The sequence below is a fragment of the Protopterus annectens genome, chromosome 6.part0 (assembly GCF_019279795.1).
Source record: "Protopterus annectens isolate FY-2018-M chromosome 6.part0, PAN1.0, whole genome shotgun sequence".
In the NCBI taxonomy this organism is placed as follows: Eukaryota; Metazoa; Chordata; order Ceratodontiformes; family Protopteridae; genus Protopterus; species Protopterus annectens.
This window is the reverse complement of record NC_056737.1, coordinates 406,545,672-406,572,681: the sequence shown is the minus strand read 5'-3', so window position 1 is coordinate 406,572,681 and position 27,010 is coordinate 406,545,672. Positions and strand designations below refer to the sequence as shown.

General features: G+C 36.5%; 1 protein-coding gene across 1 annotated transcript in view; it reads right to left on the bottom strand.

Moving 5' to 3' along the window:
* Window positions 1–27,010, bottom strand: part of SCG5 (secretogranin V) — a 402,914-nt gene that overhangs the window by 77,840 nt on the left and 298,064 nt on the right. Inside the window, 1 exon segment of the mRNA XM_044074153.1 lies at window positions 9,211–9,323. Coding sequence (XP_043930088.1) covers window positions 9,211–9,323 — 113 coding nt within the window.

Below are 27,010 nucleotides of genomic sequence, written 5' to 3'. Positions count from 1 at the left end.
CTCACATATAATATTTTCAGGTGTCAATAACTGTTTAAAATAAAATGAATGCTTAAGTCACCCATTTTATAGTAAACACACACACACACACATCAAAAACATGCTCACTGGTGGCACCAAACAGGAAACAGGACAAATAAAGAGCTTCCATAATAGTTAAAGTCATTTAATACAAATAAATGTGTAATCAAAAATGAATCATGGTGTGGAGTGGATGATGGTTTATTTAATCATCTGCAAAGGCCCATTTTCATTCCTGCCTCCAACAAAAATTGTTGCCACACTCCTGACAATCTCTAAGAGCACCTGAAAATTCATTACAAATTCACCACAATCTTAGCATCACCATATCACACTAGAAAAAGGCAAATGATTACCCATGAAACAAAGATCTAACCTACTATTAGGATCCCAACTGTACAAACTTCTCCAACTCCAGACATTTACTTGCCTTGCAGCTAAACATCATGAAATACCTCCTTGTAAAACCTGAGACTCTACTCTCAAGCCAAACCAGCAGTCATTACCCCTAGAACTAAACTCCTCAGCACTCTCCTCTGGCATAAAGGAAATCAGCACTTATTCAAAATTCAAACTGCAACTCAAAAATCACTTCTTCATCCAAGCCAAATGCTTCTGCATCAAATTAGAGCATTTCACACTATCCCTATCTCCTTTCACATCTCTTCTCCTCTCTCAGAAATACTTAGAAACTAGTGCATACATTTTACACTATACTCTGCTTGGTCACTGGAATGTACAAATACAGTTTTTTTTTCTTAACTAGTCTGAACTACTTTGTTATTGCTTACATTTCTGTATTTTTTATTTGTGAAATGTCTTTCATTTCACCTGAGCTGAGCATGAAGTTGGTTAATATAGCAATAACCCACATCTGGGTGTGGGTAATGCTGGATTTACCCACAGTTGGTGTGGTTTGGTCACGAGGGAGAAGCCCAAGTGACCAAACAAAGACAACCGTGGTTAAATCCAGCATTGCCCACACCCAGACGTGGGTTATTGCTATTATACAATGACATTACTTAAGAAAAAAATACTTACCTTTCTTAAATAATGTCCTTGTATAATGGTTCCATGCTGTCCTTCTGTGGCTCATAGAGATCCTGTTGCTTTTTTTGATGCATTGCACATGCGTATGAAACTTGCGTCCCCACGCATACCCAGTACATTAGTGCTTCGGAAAGTAAGCAACAGAGAAAAGAAGATCTCCGTTTTTCCATTTTTCTATATTTTCTTTTTTTTTTTAATTAAAAAAAATAGTTTGGGGCAATTTAGGGGTAGGAGAGCTGCAGTCCCAACTCCGCACATACGAGAAAGACAGCTTGAAGAAAATACAAGAGAAATCAGGTATGTGTATTTAATTTTATATAACGCTATTTTCCTTGTATTTTCTTCAGGCTGTCTTTCTCATGTCAGTGACTACAGCTTTATTTATAATAAAATTTTCTTCAGGCTGTGCATCTGTGATTTCTGGGACACTACACTTTTCCGGTATTGTTGTGGCCCTTTTCGAATTGAGAGGGGTGAAGTTTGCACTGAATCTATCTGCCAGGATGTTGGCAATATCAGTAGGTTCAGTATATTTTGTGCTATTTTGCACTAGTTCAGTGCATATCTGCGAGTTGCCACTTGGATTCTTAACATAGCTAAATAAGTCTTTGTGGTTATCTTTTGAATCCTTGGCTATTTTTTTTTCGAAGTTAGCCTTGGATGATTTTATGAGGGACCTTAGTTTCTTACTGATACTGATCAGAGATGTCTTTCCTTCTTGGGATTTGCTTTTTTTCTGAACTATTTTCCTCCTTCTATTGTATAGCCTGTTTATGGCAGGGGTCCACCAGACTGGTTTCCTTCTCTTAGAGGAGTGAGTCTTGGTTTTGCTAGGGATGGCATGATCCAAGTATCCTTGTAGATGCTCATAGAGTGAATTTGTAAAGGTTTCTGCATATTGGGCAGCGTTATCCTTTAGCGTGGGGGCTGTGAAACTTACCGCCTCTGTCTTAAGTAAGGTGAAGTTTGTTTAGAAAAGTTTTTTACTGTGGTTTCCTTAGTTGGGGGTGGTGGTGGGTTGTGGACATCCAGAGTGATTAGTTTATGGTCTGATCTAACCAGCGACGGGTTGACCTCCGGTGTGGAACACCTGTCGCCCTTGTTTGTGATGACCAAGTCCAATATGTTTTCACCTCTGGTAGGGGAATTTACCAGCTGATCCAGGGAATTTGAGTTGATGAATTCCATGAAGCGCTGGGCCTGGGAGTTTGCACTCGAGTAGTTTTTCCAGTTAATGATAGGGTAATTGAAATCGTCCAATATCAGGGTGTCTGGTAGAACCTTCATGTTTTCCAGTGTCTCCAGAAAGGTGGAGTGGTGGTCCTGGGTCATGGAGGGTGATCTGTAGCAGGTCACAATTTGCATTGCAGATTTGCCTGATGTTAGTTGCACATGGATGATCTCAGAGGTATCATGCTGTGCCACTAACCTGGAGGTGTAGGTATCTTTGATGAATATGGATACACCCCTTCCTTTTGTGTTTCGGTCCATGTTCTGCAGCCGAAACGTGTGGTACGAGTTGTAGCCCAATAGTGCTGGGGTGCTCTCTGGAGCCTTGAACCAGGTTTCAGTTACTGCACAGATGTCAACGTTCTCCATACTGAGGAGTGCTTCGAGCACGTGCATTTTGAGATTTTAAACTCCTGGCGTTGAGTAGCATAACCCTCAGTTTTTTGTTAATTGTGCTGTTTATGAAGGTGGGTTTGACTTTTAAGCCTTGCCTAAAAAAGGCACTATGGGGGCAGCAAGAGCCTTGGCCATTATTCGAAAGCCTAGGGGTGACAGGTGCAAGCCGTCTGTTGTGAAGCAACACGGCTTGTCGAGCATGTCTTCCCAGGCTGACAGACACTGGATCCCCTTTGAATGACACCAGAAGCTTAGCCAATTAATAACAACTCATAAAAAGTCCATCACAGAAAAGCACAAACATGGTGAATTTCTAGAAGAAAATATAGCTAATAGAATTTATTCAAGTTACCTTGAAATATTTTGGCATATGAAAGTGCATAAAGAACTGCTGGTCACCCCTGAGCACAGAGAAATGGTATAAACTATTAGTACAGTAATTCACTAAACAGATAAACATCATTATGTGTTGTACATTAGTATTAGTAAGAAAATGTTGGAATATGTGTACTATGCATATTATTCCGTTTGCAGCCAGTCATAAGTTACTTTTTGACATTGAATTATTACTTTCTAGAAATAGCAGTCATGCAGAAATAATAGTTGTACTTTAATTTAGCATAACAGTTTATACTTCTATTAATTATAAGTAATCTGCAGTATATTATTTTATATACTGTTGTCTAGTACAGCAGAGGCAAACAAAATAAGCACCATCTCACATATAATATTTTCAGGTGTCAATAACTGTTTAAAATAAAATGAATGCTTAAGTCACCCATTTTATAGTAAACACACACACACACACACACACACACACACACATCAAAAACATGCTCACTGGTGGCACCAAACAGGAAAGCAGGACAAATAAAGAGCTTCCATAATAGTTAGTCATTTAATACAAATAAATGTGTAATCAAAAATGAATCATGGTGTGGAGTGGGTGATGGTTTATTTAATCATCTGCAAAGGCCCATTTTCATTCCTGCCTCCAGCAAAAATTGTTGCCACACTCCTGACAATCACTAAGAGCACCTGAAAATTCATTACAAATTCACCACAATGTTAGCATCACCATATCACACTAGAAAAAGGCAAATGATTACCCATGAAACAAAGATCTAACCTACTATTAGGATCCCAACTGTACAAACTTCTCCAACTCCAGACATTTACTTGCCTTGCAGCTAAACATCATGCAAATACCTCCTTGTAAAACCTGAGACTCTACTCTCAAGCCAAACCAGCAGTCATTACCCCTAGAACTAAACTCCTCAGCACTCTCCTCTGGCATAAAGGAAATCAGCACTTATTCAAAATTCAAACTGCAACTCAAAAATCACTTCTTCATCCAAGCCAAATGCTTCTGCATCAAAACAGAGCATTTCACACTATCCCTATCTCCTTTCACATCTCTTCTCCTCTCTCAGAAATACTTAGAAACTAGTGCATACATTTTACACTATACTCTGCTTGATCACTGGAATGTACAAATACAGTTTTTTTTCTTAACTAGTCTGAACTACTTTGTTATTGCTTACATTTCTGTATTTTTTATTTGTGAAATGTCTTTCATTTCACCTGAGCTGAGCATGAAGTTGGTTAATATAGCAATGTCCAACAAAGCAACAGGTGCCCGTGGAACCCTTGCACGGCAAAAGCAAAATGAGCAGCAACCAAGAAAGAAGCCAGCAAGCGTTGATAGTCACCATATCAAAAAATGTTTATTAACAAGAGGGAAGAAAACCCCCCTCCTAAAGTACTGCTATTGTAAAAACCAATAGCAGAAAAATAGCATCAATGCTTTCCAAACCGGTTTCGGCTCCTCGGAGCCTTCTTCAGTGAAGTACAAAAGTGAAAAAACAGGGTATCACAATACATACATATATATATGGGTTGGTCCAACCCACGGTCCAATGCAAACACAGAATTCATAATTGGTCATTAAGACCAGGTGCAAACAAAGCTCCAAGTTTGATGATCCATTATGCTTATCGACAGATGCTTGTGGATCCCTCTCCCCATTTTAAATGCCAGATTGATGGTTTTTTAACCGAGGCAGTGGATGAAGGAATTATTACTTCTAGTATCAAGGAACAGTTATTGGTTGAGTCACCTAAAAAACAGCATCTGTATTTATTACCTAAGATCCATAAACATGCCACTGATCCACCTGGACGCCCAATTGTCTCTGGACATGGGTCCCTTACGGAACCATTATCAGAATATTTGACTCTACATTTAAAACCACTATTGAGTCAAATTAGAGCCAGAATTCAAGACACCACCCAATTTTTGGACATTATCAACAATTCCCAACTTCAATCTCATTGGCTATTATGTACTCTGGACATTACCTCTCTTTATACCAACATTCCTCATTGGGCGGGTTTACAAGCGTTGGATTATTGGTTGGCTAGATCAGGTTTATATCCATCTGGATTTAACACTTTTTTGGTATGCCTCACAGAACATGTGCTGTCCAGCAATGTTTTTTATTTTCAAAATTTTTGCTATTGGCAGAAGCAGGGTACTGCTATGGGTGCATCCTTTGCACCCATATATGCAGACCTGTTTATGGCATACATTGAAGAGATTGTGATCTATGATGCCACACATAATATATATATGTGTGAGATGGATATCTGGCGCCGGTATTTGGATGACTGTTGGTTGGTGTGGAAAGCTGATGAACAATATCTTATGGAATTTCTTGAATACCTGAATAACAACATATGGGGGATTGAATTTAAATTGACTTATCATAAATCGAGGATAGTATTTCTTGATGTAGAAATTATTAGGAATCAGGATGATACCTTATCCTCCAGGATGTTCAGGAAATTCCCTAAATTTAATTCCATATTACATGCTACCAGCTTCCACCCACCACATGTCATCCAAAATATACCAAAATCTCAATTTCTTAGAGCCAGGAGAATCTGTTCTAGCCAACAATCCTTCAATGATGCCCAAGATGATTTGACTTGTAGATTCATCAAGAGGGGATATCGTCCAGGTTTGGTACATCTTGCTAAAAGATCGGTGTCCAGTTTAAATAGGGATGATTTATTAACATATAAACATAAGAGTAATTGTCAGCAGTCGCAACCTCTACGTTTGGTAACTACATACGGACGCAACACACAGGGCTTTAAAAACATCATACAGAGACATTGGAACATTCTTAAAGCTGATCCAAAACTTTATTCTATGTTGCCAGATTATTGTTCTTTTTCATTCAGAAGGGGACAAACCATTGGGTCAAAATTGAGTTATTACAAGAAAGTGGGTTCAATTTTTTCTGAACCAATTCAACGATCTATTTCAGGGAAACCCATTGTTGGATGTATTCCCTGTGGGCATTGTTCATTTTGTATTCGGGTTTCACGTACAAATGAATTTACCAGTAAAAATACTTCACAAGTGTTTGATATCAAGTTTTGGGCTAACTGTAATACTGAGTGGGTCATCTATATGGTGACCTGCACTTGTTTTGCTTTTTATGTTGGAAAGACTTCTCGAGCTTTCCGTTTGAGAATTTGTGAGCACTTAAGTGACATCAAAAGAAAGCATTTAGTAATGCTTTGTATAAACATTGTTTACAACATGCATCTGCTTCATATAAATTTGTTGTTATTGATTGTATTAGAGGGAAATGTAATGACAAACAGTTCTGGCAGGATGTACTTAGCTCCAAGGAGAAAAAATGGATCATCAAACTTGGAGCTTTGTTTGCACCTGGTCTTAATGACCAATTATGAATTCTGTGTTTGCATTGGACCGTGGGTTGGACCAACCCATATATATATGTATGTATTGTGATACCCTGTTTTTTCACTTTTGTACTTCACTGAAGAAGGCTCCGAGGAGCCGAAACCGGTTTGGAAAGCATTGATGCTATTTTTTCTGCTATTGGTTTTTACAATAGCAGTACTTTAGGAGGGGGGTTTTCTTCCCTCTTGTTAATAAACATTTTTTGATATGGTGACTATCAACGCTTGCTGGCTTCTTTCTTGGTTGCTAATATAGCAATAACCCACATATGGGTGTGGGTAATGCTGGATTTACCCACAGTTGGTGTGGTTTGGTCACGAGGGAGAAGCCCAAGTGACCAAACAAAGACAACCGTGGTTAAATCCAGCATTGCCCACACCCAGACGTGGGTTATTGCTATTATACAATGACATTACTTAAGAAAAAAATACTTACCTTTCTTAAATAATGTCCTTGTATAATGGTTCCATGCTGTCCTTCTGCGGCTCATAGAGATCCTGTTGCTTTTTTTGATGCATTGCACATGCGTATGAAACTTGCGTCCCCACGCATACCCAGTACATTAGTGCTTCGGAAAGTAAGCAACAGAGAAAAGAAGATCTCCGTTTTTCCATTTTTCTATATTTTCTTTTTTTTTAATTAAAAAAAATAGTTTGGGGCAATTTAGGGGTAGGATGAGCTGCAGTCCCGACTCCGCACATACGAGAAAGACAGCTTGAAGAAAATACAAGAGAAATCAGGTATGTGTATTTAATTTTATATAACGTACCTGATTTTCCTTGTATTTTCTTCAGGCTGTCTTTCTCGTATGTGCAGGGTCGGGACTACAGCTTTATTTATTTTTTAATAGAAAAAATTAAAACTTGGACAATATACCAACAGGAAAAAAGTCCAGGCAACCGGACCTTTTCTGTTTGTATATTGTCGGATTTACAATGGGCACGCTGGTTGAGCTGGCCAATCAGCGTGCATGTTTTGGAATATTAATGGACAGTCATTGTATAATATTGATCCTTGCACTAGCCCCATAATCAAATATAAATAAATACATACATACATACATGCCTACATACATAAACAATTAATCAATCACCTTGGACTTTCACTTCTGGGGAAAATAAATTATGATTAAATAAAGCATCACCCACTCCATATCACAGACAGTAAAATGAACATTATTTTTGAAGCATCTTTCTGTTTCTCAAGCTGTATATTAAAATATGAACATCTTTTATAAAAGCAATAAAAATGATTTGGAAACATTATTGAAATATCTAAAAACAAAAAACAAACTAAAACAAACAGAAAACATGTTAGGAGGACTGAAGAGGTCCAAATGTGTTGGAATGAAAGCAATAAACTGAGTAATAAAATAATGTACTATCCTTTCCTAATACGTTTTTTTGTTTGATTTTAAAGTGTTCAATAAAACTATTGACTTAGGAACTTGCATGTTTGTTCATTTGTTTGTTTGTTTGTTTTATTGAAATATTATAAGGTATATAAAACCCTGCAAGTAATACAGTGAAAAATGCAATATATATTAAAACACAACAGGATGAATGTACAAGACTGAACAAACTGGCTTTAAGAGAAATTTTAAAACTTGTTATGCCTTTGCAGTCCCACATGCCAGGGAATAAACCATTCCTCAATGTGTGAGCCCTAATGGCAACTAGGCAACCTGAGATATTTGTAACCTTACTCTTTGATACTTCTAAAAAACATATATGAAAAATGTGGTCAGATTAGTACTTTAATTAATTTACCATTGTTAACTTTTTCTGAGGTATTTAAATAAAAGATCAAAGCATCACCACTACTGATGCATTGATATGCTCTATAAGTGTAAGGCAAAAATAAGGGATTCAGAGACATGAAAGAGATATTGGGCATAAGCTTATTTTTGACTCCTTTGCATATATATATATATATATATATATATATATATATATATATATATATATATACAACAACCACCCACACTCTCCCTCACACACACACACACACACACACACACACACACACACACACACACACACACACACACAATTTTGCATTATTTATCTGCTACAGCACCAACAATCTCATTCCTGTCACAGACAGCAATTATGTAAAAAGATGGTGAGCATTCCCTTTGCTTCATTCTAAAAGAGTACAGTAGAGCCTGTTTTTGAATTATTCTACTTAACTATTTAAAGCATAGTGTACAGCTGTCTGGAAGAGCACATGGCTAATGCCCAGGACAGACTCTTTTGCATCAGGTGATATCCAGCAAGACCTCTACAGCAGTAATTTCTGACGGTTTCATGCAGATATATCACTATAGCAGTCTTTGAATTGTTCCCTCATAATGCAATGAACAAGCAGCAATACCGCTAGAAACTGTGTGTTATGGGTTTCCGAAACCCCCATCAGTGAAATAGCCAAAATATGTGAATTGTTGGCAGTATAAGAATTTGATAACAGATTTTTTAGAAGCCAAGACACTTGTAAAATATGTGTTGATGTTGGAAGGATGGTTTGTTAGCACTATCATCTTTTCCATCATCTGTTGGCCTTGTAGATATTTTATTTGTTAGTAAATTTCCATTCCAGTTTTCTGGTATAAAGTAGGAAGGAAAAACTTCATGCTTCTAAATTTGATCTTTTGTCACATATGGGGAAAAAAGCAATCAGAGTAACAGGAGAGTGATTGAAATGGTGCATAAAAAGAAAAACAGAAAAACTTACCCACTTGTTCATGCCTGGATAGTCGTGTTGTGGGTCATAGACATTCTGGTGCAGCTGATAATCTCTGCTGAACTCTGCAGTGTCAGGTGTGTTTTCTAGGCATCCTTCATCAGCTGTTAATAAATATAAGCCATCAGTTACAAACATTATATTTAGAAGAGTGCACAAACAGTGTAACAAACGTGTTTGACTGTTCATACCTATAAATATCATCTTGCTCACATATTGTGTACAAAATAGTGAGTATTACAGATAAATGAAAATTTGCTTCAAACATACAATAGGTATGTAACAGCTCATGGATACAAGAGCAAATAGAATATTGGTTAATATCACTGGTACACAAAAGTATTTTAACTGGCTTTGAATGAGCTTTTTTCTTAATCAACCATATTGCAAAACAGAGATAAAACATGCAACCTATGTTTATGCTGAAGAGTGACTACATCCCTAGCAGCCATCATTGTAATCCATGTATTCTTTAAGTTACTATTGTAATAATAATAATAATCATATTGTTATTATTATTATTATTATTATTATTAAAAGCTTTATTTAACTGAATTATGCAAGGGAAAAAGGAAAGAGCATGTTTGGGGGTAGAAGGCAGAAACAAGTGTAACAGTGCTTTCACTGCTGGTACAGAAAAGTTAGGAAAAGCTTTACTTCACAATTCATTGCTCTTGTATGCATGGTATTATCAGGGAAAATGCAGCCACTTCATTTGCTGAAGTAGGACAAAGTTCAACACTGAATCACAGTATCATATCAGGTATAATGATCTTTTCATTATATTGGTCAGTAGAGAGTTCTGGAAAGATAAGATACAATGGTTCATCACAAAGTAAGTAAGAGTAGGACACTATGCATTATTACAAACATTTAGGAATCATAACATCTAACCTGATGATTTTCCAACTAAAAAAATGGAAAGCCATTATTAGTAATTTTATTCTCTTCATGCTCCCAATTTCCTGGCCTCAAAACCTCAGTAATTCTACCACTTCTGTTATTATAAGCATGTCTTGATCGAAGTCAGATGTAATTCAGTCACATCTTGCTCAGATAGCCTTTTGTCTGAGTCCCTCTTTACTAGAGCAAAAGGATCAACAGACATCCTTACCACACTCATTTTCATTCAGTCATTCCCTGATTACTCACTTAATCCAATTCAGGTAGCAGAGAACCCAGAATTTATCCCATCACTCAGAGAAACTAATCCTGGTGGCAGAGCACATGTACATACACACACATACACACACACACACACACACACACACACACACACACACACACACACACACACACACACACACACACACACACACACACAGCAGATGTCAGTAACATATTTAGGATGAGGAAAGAAACTAGACCAAAGACTAAAAATCCCTTGCATACACCAGAAGAGCATGCAGGTTCCACACAGAATTTACTCCTGATGAGAACTGAAAACAATTACCAAGCACTGTGAGGCAGAAAAATGTAACTACTTTTCTTCTGTTTCAGTGCCTATTAAAATCCAGATACCTTTGACCCTCTATATAAAAAAAATAGATTTAGGAAACACTTATTTGATCATCTCCTTCAGCTTTACCCTTAGCTAAGAATGCCCAGGGGTATTTACCCCAGCCCTAGTCCTTCTGGATTCCTAAATTCTGCCCAACTTGAAGTATGTATTTCATGCTAACTCCTCCCCTTGGGAAATTTTCTGGGCCAACACTGTCAGGCTAAAGCTTCTTCTCAGTAATTCTCACAGTTGAGTGGTAAAGGAAAACAGATACATGCCTTTAGTCAGCTTGATGGCCCTGATATATTATGCATTATTGAAACCTGGCTAAAATCTCATGTTAAGAACAGCAACACTAATCTGTCATTTTTTTTTAAATATAGTTTCAAGTACAAGACTCCTAAAAGGGCTTGAGGCATTGTCATTCTTGCAAAGCAACATCTGAAATATTTATTGTTTTGCAAGCAATGACTTTATAACAAAAAAGGGTGTAATTGGTATAATTATAGTTAACACGATACTGATTCCCCACATATCTGTTAAACTGCCTGGTTTCTAAACCTCTCATTAGAAAAAAAGGCCTTTTCACATCACACAAAAAAGCCTGACCTGAGGATACTTTTTCCTGGATAACTGGGAATACTAATTCTGAGATTCATATCAAAATGATTTCCTCTGTGGGATGTCTGATTCCCTAACTGAACAAATTGAACTTGGTGGGCTAAGCCAAGTTATTACCATATGCACATGCAGTGATAAGAGAACACACACACTTTTTCTTTCACTTAGACTCCTATATGATTCTATTAGCAACTGTTATATATAGCCTGTGCCATATGGTCACAAATCAAGTATATCCACACTAACAGATATATCAGAACTAAAATCCTGAACCAGGATAGAGTAAACAATGTAATTTACTCCATTGTCTGGTTGATATCTGGTAGTCTTCTTGCTATAGTTGAAATTCAACAATTTGTTTGAAAGCCATTCATGTATTCACTGTAGCGTAACCCCTGAAGTCACTTATAGACAAGCACACCCATCACATAATGGATATTTGAATAATATAAACAAATTGTGATATCTCTCCTTATTTGAGCAATATAGAACTCTTACAAATCAGCGCAGAAAGGTTATTAAACAACACAAGCTGTTACTTCTCCTCCTTACAGGGAAGTTATGTGTTATATTAAATTTTCTGGAAAAGGATTAGTCATTTGTTACACCCCGATGTGCTCTCCATCTAATCTCTCTTTCCAGTTGAATCTGATATTAATGTTGTAGAAATTTTAGGAGATATTTTCTTTCCTCTAAGACTCACAGTACTAAAGCAGGTAATGTAGGGTACCTGAGTGAAACTGACGCTCAAAACAAAAAAAAAAACTGGATATGAAGTTTCAGATCTTATCCCTCTTAAATGTATCAAACTTGCAGCTTACTCCTTAACTGTTTAATTTGAGTTCCTCATCAACTAAAGCATAACAGAAGTATTTCTCCTGTGTTTCTGGAAGGAAGTTTCGCTGATCCCCCTCTTAAAGGTAGCCATCATTCAAATCCTTATATAACAGACCTACTGTTATACTGAACACTTTGGCTAAAATCATAGAACAGGTTGTACATCTCCAGCTCTCTCATTATATTTTAAAATGGTATACTCAAATTTATAAATGTCTGCTAAAACTGTGTTGCTCATCTGTCTATGCCTGAGTAAATTCATGAAGGGCTCAAAAATGATGAGGTCATACCTGTCCTTTTTTTTTGACTTACTCAAGATTGATACCACGAGCCAGAAATATTTCACTGTTAGACTAGCTGCTCACGTTATAAATGCTAGCACATGCATACTAGTTTTGTATCTACATGCATAGCGATAAATGCAAAGTAAAATGGGGATCAGCCAACTGCCAGCATGAAGAGAGGACCTTCGAGTTCAGTCTTGAACCCATTACTCTTTAACCTACAGGTCAACTCCTTATCATCATAATGTCCTCAATTAACTGTAGTCCAATATGCAGATGAAAATGCTCTTCTGCACATAGATAAAACCCTGGCCATACCCTAGATCATTTGTTTCAAGGGGGTTTTACCTTCTTTTAAAAGTCAACAAAACCAAGTCTATCATCTTCTGAAGTAGTTATTATGGCAACACTCATTAACCCTATCTTGACATGTCTACAAGCAATGGCACTCTCATTGAATGCTTAGGCACCATAAAATAGTTGGGAGAAATGTTAGATTATTTCTTAGTGACTAATTTTGATGGGACATCCCAATTTCATTTAAAAATGGGCAAGGGGGGGGGGGTTAATGATGACAATAACAAAATCACCAAATTGAACTCACAATAAAAAGATAAAATCAATTGCTTGGTTGCCGGTAAACAAACAACCAATTTAATAAATAAATAGTACTACCACTCACCAACAGCAGAAACAAACCCTCCTTATCTATTTGTTTCTCTTTCTTTTTTATGACAGTATCATCTTCACTTGCCTTTCTCCGAAGAACATGTGAAAAATGAAATACATTTATAACAAGTGTGCCATATTTGCTCTTCTGGACCATTCAGGAATCTGCATTTTTATATACAAAGAAATAGACTGGGTGTTCTATTTACACAAACTGAGACCTCTTTTATTCCCCTTATCCTACATGCATCCCCACTTATCCACAGCATCCATTTCAACACTGCTTCCTTCTCTCGTACTCACCAGCTAGAACTCCATGCACTTCAGAAACTCATCTTGTTAACAAGAAATAGCAACTGGAATGGTGTCAATCTATTTTCTAACAGTACTGTCACAGTTTGGAGTATCTACCTAGAGACAGAAGTAGTAATAGCAAAATTGCTGAATTCAATATACTATTACACTGTATCTTTTTTACCAAATGTCTGTTATAAGGATTGCACTGTATTATTTGGTTGTGTGGCAGTTAAACTTTGCTGCTCAATGCTTATGTTTCAGAGGATGCATCAGCAGTTTGCCTGGCTGTGTTGCCAAGGCTGATGTGCTGCTGTCATTAGGCAGTTCTCTGCTTCTATAGTCTAGTCAAACTTAATTCAAGCTTCAGTGTCCTATATGTCACTATATATATGTTATTCTTAAAATGAGACGTATTAGAGGTTTCCTCTTAGATCCTGTTAGACTATTGTATTTGATAAGATTGCTTTTGCTACAGCACATTATCTTGTAAGGCTGCCACCAAGTAAACACTGGTAGTGTCAAAGTGATTCATGTACAGCTGCATTTGATTTAACCATGGTCACGAGTCATTAGCAGAAGATGAACCAGAGAATGGTTTGAAGCATTAACGGTATTTCTATAAATTCATTTCTTAAATTACAAGCAGAGCATTATAAATAAAAACTGATACATGTGCTTTTGTGCTTATTTTTATGTATACATTGTTTTTTTTTAAATAACCAGACCTCACAACTGTGAAGTGTGAATTCCTTTCTCACTCTTTTAACTGACAGTGTAATTTCTCCATTGATATTATTAAACAAGTGGAGAAGCCCTTGGCTGAATAGTGGATTCAGTCTGGGTTTTGGCTTCAGCTAGTGATGTGCCTTTTCAGCAATATTGTGTCATAGCAGGTTGTTCTCTAATATACTGTCTCTATGCTGTTGATTTCCAAGATCATAGGTCTTGTGTTGCAGGGACCTAATAGTGGTCTGCTGATTATCCACCTATGTTTGTATATTCTGTATTTGAATAGACTGCAGGGACATGGCCATATTCAAGAAAGCTTTTTTCAATATCCAAGACTATTTGTTTACTTTCAAAGTAGACATACCTTCCATCACCTGGTTAAGCATTTTTGTTCCTCTGTTTGGCTTATCCACCCCCCCCCCTCCCCTCCAGCCATGGAGTATGGTGCTTCCCCATATCACTTTATGCATGGAAGCTCTTTGTATGCTATCCTAGCTCAGGATCCATTTCTGTTTTTTTTTTAATTAATCCTTCATTAATTTAACTGAGAAAGCTGCCCAAATGTTTTCACTAATTATTATTGTTAATTTAATGTTGATGATATTAGCATGAACATGAGCTATTAACAAACTTATTCGACTCAGAAGTCTGTTGGTTAATCCCTGGAGTTCCTGAAGCTTAGAATCCACTTTGTCACCAACATGACAGCCAGCTCCGCCCCCAGGTCTACAAACAGTAATGAAATTCCCAAATAAATTAATAATACTTAACCTAAAATAGAAAAAAATGAATATTATGAAGGAAGGAGTTTAAAAATGTAGTAATATAACATCACTTATTTCTTTCTGTAAAAGAAACAAATTGAGACGTACAAATATATCAGAAACATAAAAATGAGAAGGTTAAGACTGTGTGTCTTTGTGTGGGTTAACTGTTTACTTGTACTGCATGATCTATTTGAAATATATCTGTGGCAACAATATGAAATATGAGACAGAGAAATGGATATGAATAGGTAACATTACTATTAAGACTATGAGTGGAATATGTTAGGAATAAGTCAATTTCAGCTTTCAGGAAAGAATTTGCTAGTGTCTGGCTTCAGAGTCAGACATATGCGATGTCCTTTGCAAAGACAGTGAGACACAGTGACTTCAGAATCAGGAAGTGCACAGAAGTTATGAAGTACCTCTGACATAATTCTTTAGAAGCAGTGAGTTCAGAATCAGGCCATTCACAGAACTATTGCTGTATCGCTGGCATAGTTCTAGTCAAGGAGGTAAGCTTATAGCAGCATGCTGAAAACCCACAGCAAAAACATTTAAAATCTGGCAAACGTGAGCTCAACTGAACCACTGATTAAAACTTTTAAATGAGGAAATTATTTGGAACTACACTGTGCCGCTTCCGTTAACGTATTGCTCAGTCCTAAAAAGTAATAACGTAACAAACTTTTGAAAATGCTTATGATTCTGCAGTTCCAGATGATAAGTATACATTAAGGAGAAATGAAACAGAAGTAATGTTGTTGATGCCATATTTTCTAATATTTGGGGAAAAATTATGTTTGTTTTCTTTATTTTAAGTCATAGAAACTGGAGGATAGAACACCTACAAGCTCCCATGGGAGCTCTGAATTACAGGACTGAGTGCCTTAGCTTCACTGTAACAAAATACAGGTGCAGTATTGGTGGGCAGTCAACATGGGGAAGGCAACCTACAGCTGGAGTAGAATAAATGTAGTGGATTTGTTTTCTTTTTAGCTTGTGTGGACATTATATCTATGCATCCAATAGTTAAACATGGATATCCTATGAGGTAAAAAGAAATAGTTGTGCTAGAATAATGATGCACTGATGACTTAAGTGGTTTGATGATAAATCACCATCCTGCTTATGTAATCAGAAATGTATCACTATTTTACGGTTCTGCCCTTAATACCTGGTTTAACTTCTTCCAGGCTGCTAAGAACCATGAGGTTCTGCACATTATCTGCAAAATTGTTGTTCTAATTATCTACATTTAAGTAAATTAGAATCTGGTAAAGCAAGCCATAACAAATCATTTTTTTTCCATTGCTAACAGGTAAACACAAATCATTTTAAAATAAAGCAATGTATGAGTTATGATAATATAGTCAAAACAAAATGTTGAATGCAAAGATTTTTCAGCATACATACATTTATAAAGTGAGAGTTGTCCACACAAAAATACTGTCTGCATATTTGACAAATAATAAGCAGAATGGTATTTTTATGTATTTTTTAACAAGCAATAATGGACAACTTTTAAACAAAATGAAATAGCAATGTCACATGAGCACAAAAACAATCAGTATATAGTTGCCTTTAAAAATGAATGGAGCAAAAACTGAGTTCCCATATTTTAAACAAAGATGTGTAAATAACTTTAAAACTCTGTAAATAAGGCATGTTGTTCTTCTCTCAAATATCAATAGAACAGGAGCTGGTTCATTTAATTTTGCCTCTTAGATTTTTTAAATTTGCAAACAAAGGCAGAGAAAAAAAATCATAGACTTGGCATATGCATTCTTACATGTGTATATTCAGGGTATATATTAGAGCATCGAAATCTTCTTTCATCAACGGCTTATTCATCGACCCCTATCCATCGAAACTAACTTCAGTGAATATCAAAACTTTTTACAGGCTAAGTAACCAATTGGCCACTAACCCTCCAAAACACACATTGCACTAAATCAAACCCACCCAAGTGGGGGGTTTTGCCCTCCACACCACCTAATCTGGGGGGCTGTGCCCCCACCCCCCTAACTATTTATACCAACTCTGACATTGCACTATAGTGGGGAAAAGGGCAAATTTATGGTGTTGGCCAACTGGTTACTTACCCTGTAAAAATGTTGATGTTTGCTCAATTTAGAGTCGATGGATAGGGGTCGATGAATAAGCCATCGATGAAAGAATATTTTGACAATCTAATAAAGACCCATACAGTTAATATAAAAAAGAAAAAAAGTAAAACCACCTAAAAAAGGAAACAGATTAGATAAGTAGATTATACAGAGTAAGGGGAATTATACCATTACTATCATTTACAGTAAGGCAAAAGGATCTTATAAATCTTGTCTTTCAAGCTTCCTGTCAATATAAGACCAGCAGCAGCCTAAGAACCCTTTTTTAATTAAAAAATAAATAAATTTACATCTACTCTGGTGTTTCAGAATACAAAAGAAAGATTACAGTGATATTTCACTTCCAGTAAATCCAACTGCTGCTTTGAAAAAGTACATATTTATATGATCATAAACCTTAATCTAGGAACCCTTTCAATGGCACAGTCCACAGTCCAGCAATTTGTCTGTTGTCATATTTAAGAGCACACGCATGCACTATATATGGTTAGTATTTCTCCACTGAGTCATTTCAGTGCATAAAGATGACAATTTGAAGATTTGCAGTACAATGGAATGCCCATTTATCTGCTTTAGAACCAATTAAGTATATCTATACAAGATGCTTTATTGTAGGAAGAACACTGAAACATGAAATAGTAAGATCATGAAAATATATAAATGTTATGTCTGTTGGGGGTGTGGGATGAGTGTTAATGTTGAACTGGTAGGTTGGGTCAGGTTCTTTGTCAGTTGCAAAGCTGTATGCTACAGCAGAATGTGAATTGTGAAAGCAGCCTACCATGCTGAATTTAAGGGAAAAAAACAAATCTTGGTCATATCCTATGAAGTTAAAGATAAATCATCAACACATTGAATAACAAAACATCAAGTATGCATCACTGCCATGACAACCTAAATCATTGAAGTACAAGCCAAGAGCCAGTCAAAGAGCTGTAAAATAATGAACGAGGACACACATTTGAAGCGCAGTGATAAGGCTATCAGACTAAGGCAGGGTGTTGCTTGTGTGTACATAAAAGCAGACATAAAAGAACCATTTTCATCACATATTATCTTAGTTTGGTATACTACATGTGAACACAGAGGTACTATTTCCTGAACTGACTCATAAACTAACAGATCACCATTCTTAGCCAGCATAAGAACTGCTTGCTTATTTTAGCAGAAATGTTGATATGCTTTTACCTTCTACTTCAAACTGTTCCATAGATGGCAAATTAATTTCATTTGAATAACCAAGTTATGCAATAGCAAGCCATTAAAAGCTGTGTTTTATAGCTTGTAGAACACATCCTGCTGCTGAAAGTGCAAGTGTCACATACTTCATAACACGTGGGTTGTATGTTTATCAGCTCATACCCTGCCAATTAAAGGATTCTAGTACATTTGCTGAACATTTATATGAGCTCTTTATACAAAGGTTTACTAGGAATGTGTTTTATAATAATTCAAGATGTTACTTAAAGTTCTTTGACTGTCGAAGTCATAGTGTGTAGTACAAACCAGTATAAATATCTGAAGTAAAGCATTAATGTTTTAACAAATCACAGTCCAGGCTGTCTGTGTATGGCAATACAAAAACTTAAGAAATAACTGTCACATAGCAAAAGAAGTGTTTACTGCAATTCACCAATATACATTAGCACATATCAAGAGTCCTCACATGTCAGCAGTCTGACACCAATTACACAAATAAAACTGAACCAAGAATGGCTCTCTCAAAATGCACATATATAAGCAGGGGGAACCTGAGAATTCTGCCCTAGCCCCCTCCATAATTATTTTTAAAGTAAGGCTGCTGTAACTGAAAGAAATACACAAGCTTTTTTATATCCAAAACCACAACATTCTTAGGCAACTGAAGTCTATTATGTCTTAAAAAGTGTTTGCGCAAGTTCATCTCACCAAAGTAATTCTGAGAAAATATAAGTTCAGTAAATGTCTATTCCTCCTGCAGCACAATATTATTTTGTTTCCAAACTTTTAACATTAATGCTTGAAAAAATGAGCTCTTTAATAAACTTGCAGTAATACTTAATCTATTATGTATAAGTAAACTGCTTGTTGCTGTTTAACAAATGTATATAAATAGAATAAGAATTCGCTAGAGCATGCTGTCTTCAAAAGTTTTTATCATTAGAGCCAGGAGTGGCCTTAGGTCAACTGGTGCCCTAGCCAAAAGGGCTCCATGCTCCCCCCACTACACCACCCAGTGCCCCCATCCTAGTTTACCTACACCAAATAAATAATGGAAAAGCGCCCCTGCTAGAGTGGCGCCCAAGGTGGCCATCTAGTTGGCCTATGCCTAAGGCCGGCTATGATTAGAGCAACATTAATTTTCAAAAAGTTATGTTGATAGCTACAGAGTGAGACATATAACACTAATCTGTACCTTATATCACAAGATAGTCATTGACAGCAGTTTTAAAACAATGAGTGCAGTATGGTCATTTCTTCACTACTTCATTAATGGTGCATTAAGAATAGTATGCAAAGTTTAAATTTTGTCTATGCTTTGTTGACTTGTGTCCTGATCATATCACATCTCTGTTGTCTGTATCACTATGTTACTTTGCCTGCAAAGGATTATTTAAGAAATATGTTTACCTGAAGCAATATGCACCAACATTGCTTCATCAATGCCTTTACCAGTCTTAAACTCATGTTCTATTACTATATTCAGGCAGTGAAGCTCAGGACTTTCACTTTTGACAGAAAAGTATAAAAATTGTATTCTTAATGTAAGACATCTAGCCTCAAACTCTAGAGTTGTCACAGACATTCCTATAGCTGTGGAAAGAGCTCAGTCTTTGGTCTCTGCACACCTAAACTGAAACTTTATTGATCCCTGCATGGGACATCCAGAAGAGATTTCTTTGCTAAAAGATGGTGTACTGCATTCTAAGTTCGCTGTCTGACAGATGGACATGGACAGAAGAGTCTTATTTGCAAAGCAGCATTCTTTTAATGCAGCTTTGCAGCCAAGCTAGATAAGAAAAATGAACACCATGTTTTTTGTACTCTAAAATTACCCATGATGTACACTAGTTCAATTGGGCTATATCATGTTTGTTTTTTTTCAGCATATCCATATTTTCTAATCATCAGTAAAGGGCACTTGTGAGGTGTGAAGGGAGAAGTATAAAGTGAAGGAAAATGTTTGTTTTTTAAATATGTTGTCATTTCACAATGAATTCCTAATTGTTTTGGTATGCTTTTGATGATTTATTTCCTGCCGACATGAAAGTGCCAAAATGGCAAGTGTAGATGGTTATTTTCTGGAATTCAGACTTTGTGCTTAATATGAAAAGGTACAGACAGAGAGTCAGGAGATCTTAATAAGCAAAATTAATGCTGTAGTGTTCATTTTTAATTGGTCATTGGCAATGTTTTAGTTTTTACAGTAATGTTTCATTTGATCATAAGTGGTGTCCATTATTCAAGCTTTTTATTGTTCAAATAGACAGCACCTGCCACATACATGTGCTCTTTGCAATAAATGAGATTATTGTTCTCTGCTGAACTATGTTGTGTGAAGGTTATTCTGTAACATAACAAATTGGTGCTGTTAGATCTCAGATTGTTCAACCCAGATGCGTACTGCTGCACCAGAAATTGCCAATGGGCCCACTGAAACAGGTTTTCCCTTGGACAAGTTTGTGCTGTGTCAGTACATAATTTTATTTCTCTCACCTTTCAACAGAGTTTGTAGTCTCTTCAGGTAAGCTTTATTAACAACCTCTACATTGGATATAATTGTATGTGGGTGGGTAAATTGTGTGAGCGAGGGGAAATTGTATTTAAGAAATAACTAATATGTTAAAAATAATAACATGTTTATTTTAATTGTGTAAATCTGGGTTTTAATCATGAAATAACAAGAACAGAGTACCTTGTCAGAAGGACAAAATATCCTTCCCATGTATGAATGTGGGTTTTAATAAAAAAAATTATAAAATAAAAAAAATAAAGGAAAAACAGGATTCCTTATTACTATGAGAGTGGGATTATAATCATAGTCACATATCTATCCCCTTGGTATGAGAGTAGAATTCTTAATCATGGGCAGTAGTGCAGGTGTTTTAAAACAGCCGGGGTATGGGACTCCATCCAGACATATGTTTAATACGTATGGTAGAGACAGTTGTAATTGTTTGATAAAATGCTCTGAGCTCACTAAAATTATAGAGATTTACAATTTCTGGAAAAAGGGACTTTTTATAAGAAAGTTTTAGAAAATCTTAAAAATAAACTGAAGGAAAACCAGTTGGTCTGCTTGTCATGACTGGCAAGAAGAAGCTAAAAATAAGGAAAAGGAATCTGAAGTTAGAAGTTTAAAATACAATTCAGCTATGTTAAACTCATGGCTGTAGGCACGAAATAGAACCGTAAATTCATTACAAAATGTATTGATGAAAAACCTTCTTCCCAGGATATGTATCCTTTAAGACAATTAGAATTAATAGCAGTTACGCAACTAGAATCTTCAGACAAATGACTGGTCTCAGATTCTTCTGCCCCTCCTCCACTTTATCATCAACCTGCTTCTTATGCAACAAATAGTTCTCCCTCCTGACCAGGCAGGTGAAGGCATACCTTATTGAGAACCTACACTTCCCCAGATGCACCACAAGTTACTTGTCGCGCTTCTGCTCATCCTCATGAGTTGGTTTATAATAGCAGACTTGCACAACAGTGACAACCACTATTTACCACAATACCATTAGATCAAAGGTTAATAAAAATAGGCAATGAAGGGAAAAGGTTATATCTCAAACACAAGCACAGAGCTTGCACAAAGCATACAGGAAAAATAAAATGATTTACTAATAAAAGTGCCACTGAAAACTAATAACACAAAGAAGATCAACCAATTGGTTATACAGTTTCCAGTAATTATTGCTGGAGAAGAATATCCATGGACCACTCTCCTAAACAAAACACAGAGTAAGAAACAGACTCTGATCCTTCCACTGATAATGAAGCACCAAATACACAAATGTACCCCTTAAGAGAGGCACCTAATCTTGCAGCTGCTTGGGATAGGAGGGTTGCAGCGGATTTTCAAACCATTGTAGATTCTCTCCCCACAATTGGAACACATGCTGTTAAATATGCCAAAATACTAGAAGGACATGTACAGCTACAAAATCCAACTACTGAAGACTTGAGTGAAGTTCTGAAAGTGTCAGCACCCCCCCCATGACATTTTTAGGAAATATGAGAAAAATCCAATATAGATGATAACATTCCAAAGCAAACACCCAATGGATTTCCTGCTGCTAGAAATAACTTAAAAGCTGTTACAACAGTATGGGCAAGAATTAAGGCCATTGTACAGAAAGAAAATGATGCATATTTGCCATGCATGATAGCTGCATTTGAAGCCTTTTCTGGAAGTCTATAACTTATGGAAGGAGTGGCAGCCAAAGGGCTGTTGGCTGCTTTTGTAGAAGGCTTATTACCTAAATTTGCCAATTTAGGCATCCATGAAGTTGTTAACCAAGCATACTATGTAGCAGATAATATACTCAGAGAAGAAAAAGAGCAGAAGAAAAAGTTAGATGTTCAGCTCCTACAGTTCAATACTTACTCATGGGAATGGGAAAGGGGAAGAAGGAATCACAGAGGAAGAGGTAAGTTTAGGTTCTTCCATTCACAATCCCTGGGACAGTATCAACAAAATTGGTTATTTCACCCCATATGACATTTTTCTTGACATTCCAAGTGAACCTTTAGGATTGTATTCAACTAAAATCTGTGCAGATTAGGATTCCATTTTTGCTGTTTTTAACATCAAAGCAAACTATAGACTCTGGTAGTACAGCTCTGGACTACCTATGAAAATGAGACAGGGCTCATTAAAGGTGCAGAACCTGTGCAAATAATGTTGAAACCTTGCAAGTACCTCCCTATGATAGTTCAATATCCTTTGTTCGTTGAAGTAGAAAAAGGCATCAGATCTGTTATTTCTGCATTACTTCAACAAAGTATAATAATCTCAACTCAAAAATCTATATAACATGCCTATCTTACCAGTCAAGGAAACCAGCGAAAAATGCTTATAGATTTGTAAAAGATTTATGAGCAGTTAACACAGCAGTGATAGCAACTTTTCCTGTAGTTTCTAACATTATTATAATAAGTTCTGTCCAATCAATTGCTGTACATTTTCAGTGACATATATTTCTTCTGTCTTCTTTTCTATTTCTATACACTCAGATAGCCAGTATCTGTGTCCATTTACATGCAGAGAGCAACAGTACACTTAGACGAGAGTACTGCAGAGATATGTTGAATCACCTACTGTTTTCTCTAAGAAAATAAAGAAATGATTAGATAAGATTGAATTCCCACTTGGTTCTCCTCTAATTCAGTACATCGATGATTTACATTTAGCTTCCAAGTCTCATTACCACTCAGACAGGATACCATCTTTCTTTTAACCAAGTTAGTAGAATTAGGATTTAAAGTCAATAAAGACAAACTGCAGTTATGGAAGTCTCAAGTTCAATATTTAGGACATCTTACTTTGGAAAGTTATAGACAAATTTTGCCTTCATGCATTACTGCTATACAAGCTGTACCATGCCCCATTACATTAAAACAAGTATGGGGTTTCCTGTCACTGACAGGTAAAATACTAAAGAAAGATATCCTAAACTTCTTCCCCTAACAGGGCTGCCACAAGCAAGCTTTAATTCAATTCAAAACCCTACTTTCACACGTTCCTGCACTTGGATTACCAGACTAGTTAAAAAATAGTTTGCTTGCTTTGTTGTGAAGCATTGGGATTACTAGCACAATGTAGAAAGGATGGTATTTGAACTGTTGCTTATTTTAGCACAAATCTTGATCCTGTAGCATCAGTCCTCCCTCACTGCCTAAGGGTGCTGGCCACTACAGCACAGTTGGTAGAAATGGTGTCTGCTCTGACTCTCAGGCACTAGACCTATGTTGCAGTTCTGCATTCTGTAGATGCATTGTTAAGATGCAATATTTCTCTGCAGCATGAGTGTCTATATATGAACTGTTTTTACTTTATAATCCTTCTTTGCTGATTGTTCAATGTCCACCACTTAATCCTGCTTCTTTAATTCCCACAGCAGACAAAGGAGAACCCCATAATTTTCTTGTTGTAGTTAATTATGTGCTTCCTGTTAGAACAGATAGATCAGACTTAAAAGATGATTCATTACCGAATCCTGAATTGCTTCTTTTTATTGATGGCTCTTGTGTTCAAAGAGAAGATGGAACATTATTAGCTGCTTTTTCTGTCTTTACCCAGGACAGTATTTTGCTAAAGGGACAACTAAATGGAAATGCATCTGCTGAAATAGCTGAATGTCTGGGTATTACTGAAGCCTGTAAACTGTACTGAAGCTTATGGAGTAGTTCATGCTTTGGGGACATTTTGGAGACAAAGAGGGTATTTGACTTTAGCAGGGACAGCTATTAAAATGCTATTTTTGTTCATGACTACTGAATGCATTACTATTGCTAGGAGAACTTGCTATGGTTAAATGTGTCACACATAAAAATAATGATTCCTACATTTCCAAAGTCAATAGCTGTACTGTCTTAGCCTGTTCAGGCATTATTTTTCAGCAATTTCATTAAACTAACACCACTATTTCTTTGCAGGAATTGTTCCAGAAAAAAAAACTGAGGACTTTGTTAGGGTGAGGTGGATCTGTAATGGCTGCAGCCATTCTCCAGACCTTTTGTGGTGTCACCCAGATGGGCGACTGATAGCTTTACAAAATTTCTTAAATCAGTTGGTTAATGCTTACCACTTACATTTTCATTTAGGTTAAAATGCCTTAATAAGACAGATTTCAGATCACTAGTATGCCCTTTGCCTTTCAGAAGTCACTCAATATTTTGTAAATATTAATGCAGTATGTTTGGAAAATAACATGTCAATGACCGTACTGGCACCCACACAAACTTTGAAAAAGCCATGGGGGCCATTTTGTACAATTCAGTGGGGCTTTACTGAACTTCCACAAATACAAAAGTTTAAATATGTGCTTGTCATTGCCAATGCTTTTTTCTGGATGGGTAGAAGTTTCTCCTTGTGCCAAGAATGATGCAAACACTGTAGCTAAAAAGCTCCTTCACGAACTGATACCAACATTTGGTGTTCCTTGCTGTATTCATTCAGATCAGGGTACACATTTTACTATTCAGGTAGTACAACACAATTGCCCATACAGACCACAAGCTTCAGGAATTGTGGACAGGGCAAATCAGACTATAGAGAGCAGGCTTGGCTGTGTGAATAAACAAAACTGGTCTTAAATGAACAGAACCTTTACCTGTATTTTTGTTCAGTGTGCAAACTGCAGATAGTGCTACTAGGAAGTTATCCCCGCATGAAATGCTCATGGTCAGACCCATGAGGTTGTCTCCTACACCCATACCTAACAATTTGGAATGATAAAATGTAGCTCAATCTGTTTTCTGTATTGCAAGTCTCTATTCTGTTTTGCAACAATACTTCAAGACTTTTTGAGGCTCTCAGACAGCCTAGATTGAATAATAATCATGACCTACAACCAGGAGAGTTTGTTTGTCTATATTAAATCCTTCTCTTAAAAACTTTCTTTGTTCCTCAGATGGAAAGGATTATATTTGGATTTGCATACTACTTCTACTGCCATCCAGTGCAAAGGACTGTCTACCTGGATCCATATCTCACATACCAAGATGACACCCCCTCATGGCGAGCGCAACTGAGATGCCATCAACATCATTCCTTGTGAAACAGCAGAGCCTATTGCAAATTGTACCAGATGAAAATGCAGGTACACCATTGCATTCATAAACAAAGGCTAAAGACTTTTTTCATTTTGCCATCCAGACCAAATCCAAAAGAAAAATCAAGTAATTTGCTATTTGAATCAAATCCAGAGGTTGAATTGAATGACTCCATAACATCACCTTAGTTGGAGATAAAACTTTGTGATTCTTCTTCATTTTCAACATCAATGTTATTTTTCCTTGCTTACAAAACAAACATCAGGGATTCCTTATGCTTTTTGGACAATGTACCAGATAAAGTTATCAATTAACAAAAACTGTTTGTGGGATTGAACACAACCAATACTTCTAGTTGCAGTTTATTTGGAAATCAACCACTCCAGCCACAACAAGCTCGTTTCCATATGTACCTGTTATAGGAGCAGTTACTGTGATTTTCATCATCATTTTATTTCACCTACTTCTGTCAACTGGAACTATGAGTATATCATCAGCAGCGACCATCAGAACTGTAAGTACTCAGTCATTTCTTCTTAAAGATAGGTGCGTCACTAAATAGAGGGACAGGTGTCTGGTCAGAATTGAATCAAGAGCATCCTAAATTCAATATTTTTATGCTGCTTTATACAGATATACCAACACACTTATTGTTAGTGACTACTGGGTTTGTGGACATATACATATTGCACATGATGGGGATATTATATTAATTCCAGTACCAGTGACTGATACAGATCTCCACTCATCATTTCACACTAGAAACCAAAAAACTAAACATAACTCTACTCCCTTTTCAGGTACCACTTCAACTATCAATGACTATTAAAGGACATACTTGCTACCTTAAAAAATTAAACACTTCTTGCTGTGAGCAAAATTTGCAATTTCATTAGGAAAATATATGATGGGTATGGAGGGTTGGGTAAGGCAGCATTACATGAATACTATTATATCTGTGGAGACCAAGCATATCCCTGGTTACCTACAGATTGGCCGGGTTGTTGTTATGTAGGCCATGCTATCCCAGCTATATAAAATACAGAGACTTTACCTAGTGGAAGGATTCTTAATGCTCATTACAGGAGAGTTACTAAAGACATTCAGAATCCAGTTGGGAAGATAGATACTTCTTGGGTTTACCATCATGCTGTTCAGAAGACTGCTTTTAACGGACTAGCTCACATCAATATT